The 16,518-nt window shown below is 35.5% G+C and overlaps 1 protein-coding gene across 2 annotated transcripts in view; it reads left to right on the top strand.

The window, feature by feature from the left end:
• LOC127626264 (histone deacetylase 11-like) overlaps positions 1–16,518 on the top strand; it is a 48,531-nt gene that overhangs the window by 14,388 nt on the left and 17,625 nt on the right. For both annotated transcript variants that reach the window (XM_052101937.1, XM_052101938.1), the window contains 3 exons: positions 8,141–8,183; positions 11,195–11,271; positions 15,201–15,263. In XM_052101937.1, the coding sequence (XP_051957897.1) occupies positions 8,141–8,183; positions 11,195–11,271; positions 15,201–15,263 (183 nt within the window). The remainder of the gene's footprint in view (positions 1–8,140; positions 8,184–11,194; positions 11,272–15,200; positions 15,264–16,518) is intronic.

Here is a 16,518-nt window from a genome sequence, read left to right as displayed (position 1 = left end):
CTTTCCAGACACAGCTGTCGGGTAAGCCACTACTGTTGATAGGAGCTTTATAGGGGTCATGTCATTTTGTTATATAAGAGGTTATTGTGCTATGTAAGTTTCAGAACTAAAAATATACTCTCCAAAATATCGTTATTGTTTCCACCCTGCAAAAATTACTCATTTTGAAATCGCCCCGCCAGTGACGTAGGTGATAGGAGTAATTTGAATAGCCCCGCCTCCACAACATATGTAATCATCGCAGCCGTTGAGTTGATTGAGAGGTAAGGCAGCTGTGATACTGCTAGGTTGCTTTTAACCAGCAAAAAGAGTAAAGTTAGGTCACCAGATGTTGTGTTGCTGGTTGTGGAAATACTGTAACTCTGCATAGATTTCTGAAGGATCCCAACATTAGGAATGAGTGGCTAGTTCCTTAACGCGTCAATGTGGGAATAAATGTTTAGATTCTTTGGATTCATGGATGAATTCTTCTGAGAACCAAGGATTCAGGCTTTGCAAAGAAACATGTATTTAAAGATGTAGCAGCAGCAACAATATTGGACACGATATTGGTCGACCGATAGTGGATTTTGCCGATACCGATAACCAAGGTGGTGGAAAAGGCCGATCGATTATCGATTAGTTGAATAATGGTCTTTCCTTACAATGACAGGCACGGACATTGAGGCTACAAGAGTCCAAAATGAATAAAATCCCAAAAGCAGTTTAGTTGCAACCAAAATCCCAATAATACATAGAAAAAAACAAGATTTGGTGCATAACGCTGAACTTTTAACTATAAACAAGCCCAAAATACACCGGGGACTTGGCTCCATTACAATGCTCTATATTTAAGTATTTACCAAATTAAGCTTTTTATAGTGTATATATTACCCTGATGAAGAGTTTTGTATATGTATAAGTATATAAACACATTTCACCAGATGAGGGTTATTGATGAGTAATAAAATCAAATAAAAAACTATCGGCAGAGATTTCTTCCAATAACCGATTGTTAATCGGCAGTTATATCGGTTTCTATTTATAATGTTTCATATTTTCATTTGTTTAAAACTGTATGTAAGGAAATGTATAGTCAGACATTTTATCATAAATAAACCATGATCATGACTCCAAAGGGGAGCAGACCATCCTTATTACATGGTTACTTACCAAAGTAATACATCATTCCTCACAAAATATTGATTTGAGATTAAATTATTTAAATATGGCAGAAGAACGCAAAACAATGTTGAAGTAAATGATAGCAAGGCTGTCAGCTTTCTCATCTGTCTTATATTAGTCATGATGTCCCACATTTTGGCCGAAAAGAACGCATCGACCATTCTCCCATATTTAAGCGGCAAATTTATCAAGGGAGACCCCTCCCCCGTTCGACCGGCTCCATTCGAGGGAAATTCTCCAACAGGCGAACATCCCGATTTTCCTGACAAAGGATGTGTATTGAAGCCGGGTGTTCAAACGGGAATCCACATGCTGACAGTCCCTTATAACATTCTACCTACATCTGGATAGACATTTATTTACCAATTCAAAGCTTGTGTTTTTCGCTGTTTAAATAGGGTTGTTTTATCACCAATTCTTGTATGCCTGATAAGTATTGGGGAGAAACAGTGTGACGATTTTGTTCAGATTTCTATTTTTATTTAAGTTGAACAACTGTTGTAATTTGATTGTGTGCTTTACATAAATTGGGACATACATTCATATGTTCATATCAATGATTGCCTGGACTGTGTGCTTTAGGGGATTTCGTAAATTGCTTAAAGGTTTTTATTCTTTCATTATTGTTAAATACATTTCCACACTTATAATGGCAGGATTTTCTTCTTTTCAATGAAGTTAGCCAATCATAACTGTGGGCATCATAACTGTGGGCGTGGGCGTGTCTTAAAGGTAAAGTACACAAAAAAACATGCATTTCAGACAGAGGGCCAAAGACAGGGTAGAAAAAGGTAATGTAATATTACACTCACCTAAAGGATTATTAAGAGCACCATACTAATACTGTGTTTGACCCCCTTTCACCTTCAGAACTGCCTTAATTCTATGTGGCATTGATTCAACAAGGTGCTGAAAGCATTCTTTTGAAATGTTGGCCCATATTGATAGGATAGCATCTTGCAGTTGATGGAGATTTGTGGGATGCACATCCAGGGCACGAAGCTCCCGTTCCACCACATCCCAAAGATGCTCTATTGGGTTGAGATCTGGTGACTGTGGGGGCCATTTTAGTACAGTGAACTCATTGTCATGTTCAAGAAACCAATTTGAAATGATTCGAGCTTTGTGACATGGTGCATTATCCTGCTGGAAGTAGCCATCAGAGGATGGGTACATGGTGGCCATAAAGGGATGGACATGGTCAGAAACAATGCTCAGGTAGGCCGTGGCATTTAAACGATGCCCAACTGGCACTAAGGGGCCTAAAGTGTGCCAAGAAAACATCCCCCACACCATTACACCACCACCACCAGCCTGCACAGTGGTAACAAGGCATGATGGATCCATGTTCTCATTCTGTTTACGCCAAATTCTGACTCTACCATCTGAATGTCTCAACAGAAATCGAGACTCATCAGACCAGGCAACATTTTTCCAGTCTTCAACTGTCCAATTTTGGTGAGCTCTTGCAAATTGTAGCCTCTTTTTCCTATTTGTAGTGGAGATGAGTGGTACCCGGTGGGGTCTTCTGCTGTTGTAGCCCATCCGCCTCAAGTTTGTGCATGTTGTGGCTTCACAAATGCTTTGCTGCATACCTCGGTTGTAACGAGTGGTTATTTCAGGCAAAGTTGCTCTTCTATCAGCTTGAATCAGTCGGCCTATTCTCCTCTGACCTCTAGCATCAACAAGGCATTTTCAGCCCACAGGACTGCCGCATACTGGATGTTTTTCCTTTTCACACCATTCTTTGTAAACCCTAGAAATGGTTGTGCGTGAAAATCCCAGTAACTGAGCAGATTGTGAAATACTCAGACCGGCCTGTCTGGCACCAACAACCATGCCATGCTCAAAATTGCTTAAATCACCTTTCTTTCCCATTCTGACATTCAGTTTGGAGTTCAGGAGATTGTCTTGACCAGGACCACACCCCTAAATGCATTGAAGCAACTGCCATGTGATTGGTTGATTAGATAATTGCATTAATGAGAAATTGAACAGGTGTTCCTAATAATCCTTTAGGTGAGTGTATATTATGTCTTTTTTAAAAAAATCTTTACTAACCATATAAGTGAACCTCAAGGAAGAAAATTTAAAATATGTATGCCATGGCCCCTTTAAGTAGTGGAACTTAAAGGAATAGTTCACCCAAAAATACAAAATATGTCGATATTTACTCCAACCATATATATACAAACCTAAACACTAAAGCTGAATGTTTGAAGGATACCTTGGGCCACTCTTTTCTCACTATAAATATATCTTAAAAAAATTATATGTGTAAGCTCTGTTTTTTTTTTTATTATTGTGGTGGTGGCATGAATGTAATGTAATGATGATTGTGAGATATACCTGAAAAGCCTACAGTATCATATTTAATAATCGCATTTCAATGTGATTTTTCTATAAAATAACGTAAAAATTTTAAGCAAATGAATGTTGCTTCAATTCAACAAATACTCATTGAAAAATATCAATAGCAATATGATCATTATATCAGAAAATCAGCAGGGATTTCAAAGCAAAAAGGCACCCATTTTGGGAATGATATTCCAAAGGAAACCTTTTATTGGCACAGCTTTATATGGTTAAACATGTTCTGCGATGTTAAAAGGGAGCTACTTCATATCATCAATCATATCATATGCCACTGCATGAAAGTGAGTGACTGATGACAAAACTATTCCTTTGACTGGTGGGTTGTGACCTAGGTCTGTTCTGATAGGGTCACAAACCCCAGGAAAAAAAATTAAGAATATTAAATGGAAAAATATATAATTTCTCTAACCATCAACATTTAAATGGGAAAACAAAAATCTATATATTTTTTTTGATGTCAAAGGTCATGCATCCAATCAAATCTTAAATAGTTAGGGTAGCTAAATAAATATCAACATTTAAATGGGAAAACAAAAATCTATATCTTTTCTAAATTCTATGGTATTTGGCACAAAGCGATGTGTCACTTTATAGAAGCTTGCAAAATTATGTAGATGCCAACATGGTTGCATGACATAGCCTCATCCTTGTAAATCTTGTTTTGTACTGTGAATTATTGGTTGCTGAGAGCATGAAACCATCGAATTTCAAGACATTCTCAATAGTTTTGCATATGCAGATGATGTTAAAATCATGTTTATTTTTGTATGATAGAGTTTCAGTACTGTGTTGGATCGCTCGTTGATGCCTAATGTAAAATCTGTGTCCTGAAGCAAAACCAGTTGAGAACCACTGCAGTAGAGGATATCTGTGGTGTACTTTTTCAGTTGCATTGAGAATGTAATGTGATTTGCCTAAAATATTAATCATGAGTAACTCTGGTCCTTGAATTTATAAAAAATGATTGATGACTTTAACTTTTGATGCACTTTTACTGTTGGATCCCCTATCAGTAAAAACCCCAAAGAGAGAGTTAAGCTGTTATGCCTCTCAGGAGCATCTCAGGGCCCTAGGCTATGCAAAGACATCCAGTGGCTGCAGCCAGGGGATTGAGCTCAAGAGGCAGCGTATGTGTGTGTTCATATACACTACCATTCAAACGTTTGGGGTCACTTGATTGAAATGTTTCTCATGATCTTAAAAACCTTTTGATCTGAAGGTGTATGCTTAAATGTTTGAAATTAGTTTTGTAGACAAAAATATAATTGTGCCAACATTTTTTTTTAAATGGATGACTTGATGACCAAATCATTAAGAAAAGCAGCCACTAAGTGCCCAACATATAGATGGGAACTCCTTCAATACTGTTTAAAAAGCATCCCAGGGTGATACCTCAAGAAGTTGGTTGAGAAAATGCCTAGAGCACATTTCTAAGCAAAATGTGGCCACTTTGAAGATGCTAAAATATTACGCAGTTTTGATTTATTTTGGAACATATTTCCCATATTTCCATTTCTATTATTCCATAAATGTGCTGACTTTACTGTTATTCTAAAATGTGAAAGAAAAAAAGAATGAGAAAGTGACCCTACATTTTTGATTTGTAGTGTATGTGTGTTGTTCCTCTCTTAGTTTGGCACTCTACTTCATGAGTGACTAAAAGAAGCTTTAAATGCACTCAGAGTATTGATGTGACTATATTGGTTGTATATGTGATTGAATTATTCATTTCAAGATGCAGGTAAATGTATTAAGCTTAAAATGATTATTAATCAATTTCTCAGAGATAATAGACAAGAAACACAAATCAAAGACATTTTATGTACTTAAGCAAAAGCACACTCACAATAACACAAGAGTGCAGTTCTACTGTCAGTTTGATTGCAAGTCTGATATTGCTTTAATGCAACAGTTCTGTTCACCATTTTCCCGAACGCGGTAGTGTCCTACCAGAAGCCTGTTTTTGTTTTACGGTCTCCAATGTTTTCACCCACATAAGCATTCTTAGAAGATAATGTGATGTTTAGCATGTAAAATATTCAAAAATTGCATAGTGCCAATACTGAGTCCTAATGACACATCTTTTGACAGTTTAAGTTTAAAGAAATATTCTGGGTTCAATGCAAGTTAAGCTCAATCGACCACATGTGTGGTTTACCACACATTTAACCACAAAAATTCATTTAGTTTTCTGTATAGATATCTATGGTGTTGATGTTGAAGTGTGATTAACTAGCAAAGTGGAGTTACAGGTTATAGAGTTGCCAAAATGTATCATGAGTATTTTAAAGTGTTCAGGGGAGGTCATAACATCTGGAGCGCTTCATTCATTAATACACAAGATCCTACCTTCAAGCTGTGGATATACTGATATGCCTCTGTGCTCATGAAACTCCAAGAGACAACACAAAGTCATTAAAAATACCTCTATACGACACCTCTGACCATCTTCTCATCTCATTCACCCAGTACGTTATAGTGAACAGATTTTTTGAGTAAACCGGGAAGGGGAAATGGGTGCTACTATATTCATATACACACACACACACACACATACTGTACACACACATATACATGTAAAAGTGTAAGTTTTATTTCACATTACGTTTACAACCATTTTAATCACATTTAAGCCTTTTTAAAATGTGGGGTGACAAATTATATTCCCTTAAAGTTATGAACTTGCATGTGAAATAATACGAGCTGTCACTTTAACACAAATTATAACAAGTTGAAACCTAAAACATTAAGCAGAATTACACGTATAACAATAAAATGCTTGAATCATAAAAAGTGCAGTGTGTCATAGCTGTTCGAATGTGATCTGCCAGGTCCAATTTACCTCCGTTGGTGTTGGAAAAACGAACATCTGCAGTGACACCTCACTATCATTTTCACGTAGTAAAGGTGTGGTTTAGACTCTCACCATCAACTCTTGGTGAAAAATACTTTCTGTGCTCCCACACGTAATCCATTTTGATTGACTTCTCAGTACACTTCAATTCAAAACGGAGGTTAAGAGACAAAACACGGAAGCGTGGAGCATTGAAAAGGGGCGGGGTTGAATAAGGTGAAGAAACAAGTTAATATAGTGTTATTTAGGCTACATCCACATTAATATGGTTCTATTTGAAAACACATTGATTTTGCTACGTTTATGCCTCTCATTCACACTTTCATTCATGAAAAAGGAGACATTAGAAAACATAACCACAAACTTTTGAAAATTATAAACTTAAACAGATTAGTGTGGACATGACCTTACTTTTTGACAGAATATGGCAGTTATTGTTTATTTTTGCACCGCCAACGAAAACAGTTCCAAATGAAGCCAAAGTGGTATCAATGGTTTTGCGTCGGCAAACAGTACAAATCTTTATTCATTTGAAAACTACATTTTCAGTTTCCTAAAGTCATCGTTTCCAAAGTATGCAGTAATAAAGAGTGTTTTCGAAACGCTCCATTTTTGGTGGAGGAAAACACTGTTCTAGTGTGGATGAGCCGTGTAAACGTAATGACATTCATGCATTTTCAAACAAAAAGCGTGGTCGCTGACCGACAGCCTGTCTTGAATACTGTGAAAGCCGAGTGATGCAAACAGTGAAACCTTCCAGTGCTGTCATACTAAATATCAGCATTCTTGGAACACTGCTAGTCCAATCAGATTAAGGACCAGAACTAACCGGCATATTATACTTATTATTTAACATTTCAGACTCTCTTTTTCAATATCGTAAATGGCAAACACAAATGGCTAAGAACTTGTAACAGTTTCCAAAGTTCATAATATTTGATTTTACATAATCTACAAAAACATAGCGGTACCACATAAAAAGTCCTCATAGCATCCAAATGCATATGGAGACAATTTGATTACATTTGACAAGACAAAATGATATAAGAAATAGAGAGCAGGTTTCATTGAGGGCACTTTTGAAAGACGTGTGAAGAACTGATTATTATTTCAACAAAGCAGCATCAACCCACAAATTTTCTTCTTATTGCAAGCCTCATTGGTATGCGCCACTCTTGGAAGGCAGTCTTATCTGTCATATACAAATGGATTACCCTCGGTGCAATGGAAACTGCATTTTAAAGCCATTTCCTGTTATTACACTGCCATTAAAATGTGTTCGATAGATTGGATTTGTCCAATGCATATGGGAGATAATAACAGAAGTAAAGCGGAGGAAGAGGATGTCTAAGATAGAAGATGGATAAGTGAATAAGGGAAAGATTGTATGAGGAAACCATTAACAACTAAAATAAATGACTAAACGGAATTTGTTTAAATATTACAAATGCATATGCTGTGTAAAACGCTGCAAGAAACCCCTTCTAAATCATTAGTAGATTATATATCCACAGAACTATAGTGTGAAATAGAAAGGCTTTGTAATCAGAGATGTTGTATCAGAGATGAAAGAAGTTCAGATAATGTTGTATCCACCCTCAGCTTTAGCGCCAAGTTACTACTTTGATTTATCCGGCACAATAACAGATTTTAATTTTTTCTTGCATTTTTGATGACTTGAAAAGTGTAAAATGCCAGCTGGAAAATTAAACCATGAAAGTACATTTTTTTTCTTGTTTTTCCTAGGCTGGAAAGCTGGCAATGGATAGAGGATGGGCGATAAATGTGGGTGAGTTCTCTTTGTAATGGTCCCTATCACCATTCAAAAACATATGTAGAGACAATAAGTGGATCTTACTTATAGATTTGCTATGCTTACTGCATGTTTGCTTTGCCATCATCTCAGTCTTACTCAAACTATTGATAGTTTAAACAAATTAGAGTTAAATTACAGGGTCTCTCTTTAATATTAAAGGGAAAGTTCACCCAGATATTATAATTCTATCATTATTTACTTACCCTCATGCTGTTCCAAACCCATAGGACTTCCTTTCTGCTGTGGAACACAAAAAGAGATGTTTACAAGCTGCTCTTTTCCATACAATGAAAGTGAACTGCATAGTTATGGCATGTTTTTTGTTGTAATTATTGGAGCTCAACAGTGTCTGTCTCCATTCACCTTCATTGTATGGAAATAGCAGCTTTTACATTCTGCTGAACTTCATATGTGGTCCAAAGAACAAAGAAGCCCACATGTTTTTGGAAACAATATGAGAATGAGTAAATGATGGCAGACTTTTACTTTTAGGTCAAACTTTTCCTTGAAGATGTATCTAGCAGGGTGTTACTACTCTACAAAGAAAAAGAAAAAGAAATACCACCATGTCAGTGCTGTTCTCCTGCAACTTGATTCTAAAAGCATGCATTCATTGTTTCCTGAGAGATTTATGGATGAGTTTTCTTTCTTATGGTCCCTGTTACTGCTTGATAAAACAATTGCAGAGAGGATAAGTGCATCTTACTTACCTTGACTTATGGATTTGCTACAGTACTGTACATCTGTACAAGTTACAATGAAATCATTATTGTTATCGTTAATATTTAGATGTAACAGGGTTGAACTAATCTACAATGAAATTTGATCATTTAAAGGAATTATAGAGTTCGAAGGAAAGTGTTCTTTTTCAATATTATGATGTCACAAGGTAGTAGTACTCTGCAATAAAATTGCTAATTTGAAAAAGGTTCAATGAAATCAGTCTTGTTATCTTTAATATTAAGATGTAACAGGGTTGAATTACTCTACAAATAAAAATATTGTTTGAAGATTTGCTACAGTACTGTACATATTTGATTCTCTGCCATCTCAGACAAACTCAAACTATTGATCGGGTTAAGAAATTAGAGTATTGGAAGGGAACTTCTTAATATTAAGATGTAACAGGCATGAACTATAGTAAAAATTGTTGTTTGCTGAATTCTACAATGAAATCTTCAATATGTATACAATAAAATTAGAGAGTTGGAAGGGAACATCTCTTTAATATTATGATGTAACAGAGTTGAACTAATCTACAATGAAAATAATGTATTAAGAAATTATTAGTTAATTCAACAATTACATTTGATTGTTTAACGAAATAAAATTGTTGGAAGTGAACTTCTCTTTAATATTAAGTTGTAGCAGGGAAGAACTACTCTACAATATATATATTTAAAGTAATCTACAGTTAAATTAGCTTGTTTAAAGACATTAGACTGTTGGAAAGGAACTTTGCTTTAATATTAGGCTGTTACAGGGTTGAACTACTTAACAATAAAAATGATTGTTTGAATAAATCTACAATAAAATGCTAATTTAAAAAAGTTACAATGAAATCAGCATTTGTAACTTTAATATTATGATGTCACAAGGTAGTAGTACTCTGCGATAAATATGCTAATTTGAAAAAAGGTACAATTAAATCAGTCTTGTTATCTTTATTATTAAGATGTAACAGGGTTGAATTACTCTACAAAAAAATTATTGTTTGAAGATTTGCTACAGTACTGTACATATTTGATTCTCTGCCATCTCAGACAAACTCAAACTATTGATCGGGTTAAGAAATTAGAGTATTGGAAGGGAACTTCTTAATATTAAGATGTAATAGGCATGAACTATAGTAAAAATTGTTGTTTGCTGAAATCTACAATTAAATCTTCGTGAATATTATGATATAACAGAGTTGAACTAATCTACAATGAAAATAATGTATTAAGAAATGATTAGTTAATTCAACAATTACATTTGACTGTTTAACGAAATTAAATAGTTGGAAGTGAACTTCTCATTAATATTAGGCTGTTACAGGGTTGAACTACTCTACAATAAAAATTATTGTTTGAAGAAATCTCCAATAAAATGCTAATTTCAAAAAGTAGCAATGAAATCAGATTTTTTATCTTTAATATTTAGATGTAACAGGGTTGAACTACTCAACAATGAAAATTATTATTTGAAAAAATCTGCAATGAATTTTGATTGTTTAAAGAAATTAGAGTTTCTAAAGATGTAACTGTGTTGAACTTCTTTGAAAAAAGTTACAATGTAATCAACAATGAAATTGTTTGAAGAGTTTGAAGGGAATTTGTCTTTTAATATTAAGATATAACAGGAATGAACTGCTCTACAATGAAAAAGCAGCACCAGTCAGTGTCAGTGCTGTTCTCCTCTTGACAACTTTATTCGAAGTGCATGCATTCATTGCTTCCCAAGAGATGGCCATGTAGTGATGCTATCAATATTCTGTTCCCGTTCTCATGTCTGAAGAAGTGGGAGCGACGCGCCAGACTTTCAGTATGGCTACTGCTAGCTCAGCCATTTCCTTCACGTCCCCTGATAGATAAACAAAGCTTCTTTTTGCCTCTGCATTGCCAAACATTGATATACAATGTATTACTGTTCATTCAAACTGTTACTCTGAGGGTGTTGCACAGTAACTGAAAGCTGTGAATCAGCGAGCGGGGTCGTGTGAATAAGCAATAAATGCTAATCAGAAACCGGCCCACCTCGGTAGAGGAGGTTCCGGAGTGCAGTCATTTAATGAGGCTAAATATGGCAGGGATATAGATTGGATCTGTTCCTTGAATGTAAAAAGAGGATCCTATCCTAATTAAAAGCTAGTCTCTCAATAAGCCTGATTTTGAAGAACACACAATTGGAAATCTTCTGGAAGCATTGGAATACAAGGCAACCTTGTTATATGGCTATTCACCTAATTGGTCAACTTTAAACGCCCAGTGGTGTTTCTCTTGCAGGAGGAGGTTTCCATCACTGCTCGAGTGACAAAGGAGGAGGTTTTTGTGCATATGCTGACATCACACTTGCTATCAAGGTGAGATACTTACTCCAAAAGGCGCTTAAGCATAATATTATCAGCCATCTGAATCAATTGCTAATAAAAGGAATGAATTATGCTTAATATGAAACATTCACAATAATTGCTAGAAATCAGTCATGCCTTCCTTGAGCCATTAGTTTCAATCTTCAACCAGTGGTTGAGCGATATAGGTTTTTCAATGGGCAGGATATCAGATATAATGCAGGTAATATATATGTAATTTAATACAATTGGGGATGGCTAATGAAACAGAAAATAGCTGTTAAATAAATGGGGGCGGTGGGGGGTCACTTAGCACCAGTACATTTTTTATTACTGAACCTTCAGAAGGCTACACAGAGCCAGGAACAGCACAACATTTGCCAAACATGCTCCACATATTGCTCTTATAGTTAGTTATGTATATATAGGTGGTGGTAGGGGTGAGCTTCTGGGGATTAAGTCCCGAATGTTTTTAGTAAAATCCTGAATGTTTTTATCATCTTATAGGGATATCAAAAGTAGGGATGCACCGATACCACTTTTTCTCTTCCGATCCAATTCCGATATCGGAAATCTCAACTTCGGCTGATCCGGATCCGATGCGGTGTTGATTTCTTTGCATAATCAGTTTAGAATATCTTGACATTATTGTGGAACTAATTGGAGTACTCTTTAATATGTAAAGATACACAAATCATAACTACACATTATTTCAATATAAACGTATAGCTTATTAAGAAAAACTTTATTATTTACTAGTATACTGGATAATGTAGCAGCAAAATTAAAGGAATTCCATTATAAGTCTGTAAAGCAGTTCAATGGAAAGGAGGAGGCGAGAACCAGCTTGGCAATATAAACAATATTTTAATGATTCACTTAAACAAAAGACAAACACACACACACTTGACGGACATGTCCGTAAACGATCTCTCTCGTCGCAATCGGCCTTTATCCCTCTTGGAGGCTTAATTAGCCTGATAAGGGACTGGGTGTGTATAATCACGACCTGGCTGGTCGTGATTATACACACAACTTGTATCTGGACTTCAGATCAATTTTTTGTTAAATTTAGTTGTAAGACATCAGTCCATTTGTCATTCACACTGTTGAACCCATTCAACTTAAATATTGTTATTTGTTTACAAATTATGATCATAATAATAATAATAATATATTATAATAGTAATATATAGTAATATATCTCAATCGTGCACCTTTAACTTTAAAACCCTCACGCTTTTATTTTGACATTCTAAAACTCTCCAGGAAGTCCTGCATGTGTCTGTTTGTAGGCAAGTTCACAGTAGTTTAATTCACATCTTATTCAAATTCTGGTAAAAAAAAAAGTTACCAGAATTAGAACCACCTCCAGTGCATTCTAAATGCATATTATACGTGAACCGAACTTTTGAGCATCTACATCTGAGATGTTGTTATTGAGGAGCACTCAAATATTGTGCACCACTTTGAAGGCTAAAAATAGCCATGAGTGTGTGTGTAAACAGAGCAGCGCCATTCAATTACGTGCTGCAGCTGTTTGTGCATTTTATATATTTACTTATTAAACACAGCCTTTTGTGATTCACAGAGCTATCGCACGTCTTCAAGTGGCTTTGAATAAAACGCCAGAGTCATATGAACTACTTTAATTGTGTTTTTATGGTTCTTTTATGTCATTTTTTGAGCTTGACAGTAACGAACATGACTAACACACAGTATCGATATGGATTGGGCTCACCAGACCAATACCCGATCTGTCTAAAAGCTTCAGTATAGGAGACGATACCGATCCAGGTATCGGATTGGTGCATCCCTAGCCAAAAGTACCAGTGCTTCAGCACCAAGTCAACACTATAATGATATGTAATGACACCGGTCTTTCTACAGTATCGGTAATACCAAATATTGCTGTCTGGCACCTTCTTTTAAGCACTCATGCTTGTTTGTGTGCAAACAAGAAGGCGCTCATGACCCGCGATTTGCAGCTGTGTTTGAGCAGACAAAAATGATTGTCTTGGAAACTATGAGATGGTCCATCCAGATGCAAAAAGTACCAAATATTTAGATAATTAACCATGAAAACAATGAGTAACATACAGATGTATATTACTCATGGAATATACAAGGAATGTGCTAACTTTAAGACGTTAACCAGGAAATTTGCGGTTTTAAGCAAAGCTCCAAATACACAAGCACCTGTTTTAGCATACCTACAGCATGCTAATCTCTATACTAAATTAAAAACACCCAACAAATTGATTATATAAAACTATCAAATGTACAGTGCATTTGTTGAAAGTTGAAAGAGTTCAATTACATTTTTTAATCATGTTTTAAAGTGCATAAGACTGTACATTACGATAGTTTTGCTCGCATTTGTGATTAAAATAAAAATGTGTGATTGCGATTTTGAACAGTTTTAACACATCTTTGAGTGTTATTTTTGCCTACAAGGAGCATTTCAAAAAAGAACATCTAAAATGAGTCTGATTTCTACTTTGTCAGCTCTCGATCACTCAAACTTTAACGGGTTCCCATAGATGCTTTGTCAGGTTCATGTTAATCTTCCTTATATGCTGCGCGCTTAAGTGTCGCACTGTTTACAGCCTTGTCAATAGATATGGGTTTTTCAGTGATCTATTCTTTAACCAGTACAATTAATATGTTCATAAAATGTTTAAAAATCTAAGTACTATTATTTAGTTTTAATTACATAGCAGGAAATAAGCCTTTATATTCTGTGGTGGGGGCAAATTACGAGGGTATTGCAACATTATGATATATTTTGTGGTTAATATGTATTGTAATAAAGGTAGATCATTATATATTATACAAATATGATATTGAATAAAAATTGTAGTTGTAATAGTAAATTGCAGTAGTGATGAATACTGAATAATTAATGAAATTAATTTCAACTGCACTCTGTTGTGTGCTAATAAATTTTACTTTGTGCTAATTCATAATTTTTGTTCACTAGCACCTGTGCTAGCACCTAAAAAGTAAGTGTACATCCCTGGCATAGTTTTAAACGCATGCAACTTCTGGTCTTTGAACTTATTTGAGGCTGAGACAAAGTTAGTGGGACCTTTTAGTTTTAGTTCAAGTAATATTTAAAGATTTACTTAATGTAAATTACACCTCACAGATGTAGCTAACATTTACATTTTAATTAGTGTGCTTATTTCAATATTTCATCAAAGAATTGTCCCATACATATATACAGATGTCTGGCCTTAGCCCCAAGTCTCTACTAACATGTAACTGCCTCCGGTTATATACAGTACCATCATACTTCTGTTGTTTAGGAATAATACTATCTACTTTCTCCTTAGTACTTTACTGTGGTTAGTTTGCGAAGAAATATCCCTTTGATGTCACAAGAAATAACAGAGCTGTTTTTTCAGCTTAGTGTCAATAAATGACCTTTTTGATGAGGAGTTTTGTGTTTTAAAAGTTGGAGCATGTTTACATTGTATATCAAACTCTTTTATCTCAAAAGATCAAAGGATTTAAAAAATGTGTAACCACTGTTTGATGAGTGAATTTATTATGTAAATGTGTCATTAAACCTTTTTAATAAAAATAAACAAATCTCCTTTTTAAACAATCCAGCTTGATGTTTTGATTATAACTTGTACTTTCCATGATATAGCCCTTGATGCTGATATGGCAATACATACCAAAAACAACAACAAAAAACAGTCCAGCCTTAGAGTTTATCCTCTCATCAAAAAAACAAAACAAAAAAACTGCATGGACTCATGGGTATGGAGACCATGTTCGGATCTATGTATCGTCTTTATACTGAAACTCATTCATTGAGAGTCATCCCGCTCTCAGATTGTTGCTTTGTCATGAGATCCACAAACCCCTTTGCAATTTGTTCCTCTGTCAGAAAAAACCTAACATCCTCCCTTGTGTGTTTTCCTCCACAGTTTCTCTTTGAGAGGGTGGAGGGGGTTGCTAGGGTCACCATCATCGATCTAGACGCCCATCAGGTGAGCAGTCCTTTTACAACACCACTCTGTCTTTCAATGGTACCGCAAAGGAATTGATGCTCTGGACAAGAAAATACCCCTTATTTGAATGCAAAATCGATAACTGTGCTCTGATTACTTATATGCATCAGCCTTGACATTTCTAAAGCTAAAACTTGCGTTCTTCTGTTGTCATGCCTCTGTTAGTGTTGGCCGTTGAGTGTGTTATTAAGATTATTGCATTGGCAATTATAGCCCATTGATGGCAATGAACTACTTTGCTGGGATTTCAAGTGTGTTAAGATATCCTACACGCTCTTATAGTGTGTAACGAGGTCATGAATTTTTGTGTCGTTTTATAGTTTTTCCTGAGGTCCACTTAAAATGTCAGTCAAGATTTTTTCCCCAAAACAGTCGTAATTTAGTTTTACACAACCCATTTCCTTCCCGTTCCCTTAACCTTAGAATTAAACAGGCCATTTGTTTACTCCTGTGCCCTTTAAGACTGTGCAAATACCCTCTTTGCATGGGTCAAATAGATGTCGTTGATGTGCTGATGTATGGTAGAGGCTCAGGACGCACAGGGTTTGCGTAGATTTAGGTTTAAGGCCTCATCAGCCCATCTGACACAAATCAGGCCTCTTCCACCAATGGGACAACAAAACGAGCTGACTATTTATAAAGTAACTATAAAATGGTTGTCTATTTACATAGGATATCAACCTGTTTTCTTTCAAAAAAGTAAATGAGATTTTTCACAATATGACCTCTTTAAAGCATGGATCAGTATGGATATTGTAAGCAGTCATTCTAGCATGCTTTGCAGCAGTAGCATATATTATCTCTAAATTTCTCCCAGTAAAGTACATGTTATACTTGCTGTATTTTTAATGCAGTGTTGAAATGGTAAATTATCCTGTACAGTAACGTAGTACTGTTCTGTAATGCATCTCACTGAATTAGGGATTTTATAATATTTAACTGGGATTTTAAACTGCAAATTGCCAGTTTACATGATCAGCTTTATTTTTCAAACCATGATATTTGCTTGCTCACATATTTATTAAAGTGTTGATATGCAAGAGTTCACTCAAAAGTAATTGAGCCATCGAGAGACATCTTCACTAGTTCACTGATACAATGTCCTTCATGGACAGTGAAGGTGAGCAGAAGTTGAGGTAGCAACTCAAAGAGGCACCAAATAACTTTCAGACACTTTCGGTTTTACTGTACTTCCCAACTCCATCCGTCAAGCAGACTCCCTCTTTGTCTTCAA

This window comes from Xyrauchen texanus, chromosome 32, assembly GCF_025860055.1.
Source record: "Xyrauchen texanus isolate HMW12.3.18 chromosome 32, RBS_HiC_50CHRs, whole genome shotgun sequence".
Taxonomy (NCBI): Eukaryota; Metazoa; Chordata; class Actinopteri; order Cypriniformes; family Catostomidae; genus Xyrauchen; species Xyrauchen texanus.
Note: the sequence above shows the minus strand (reverse complement) of the source record. Positions and strands in the feature narration are given on the sequence as shown.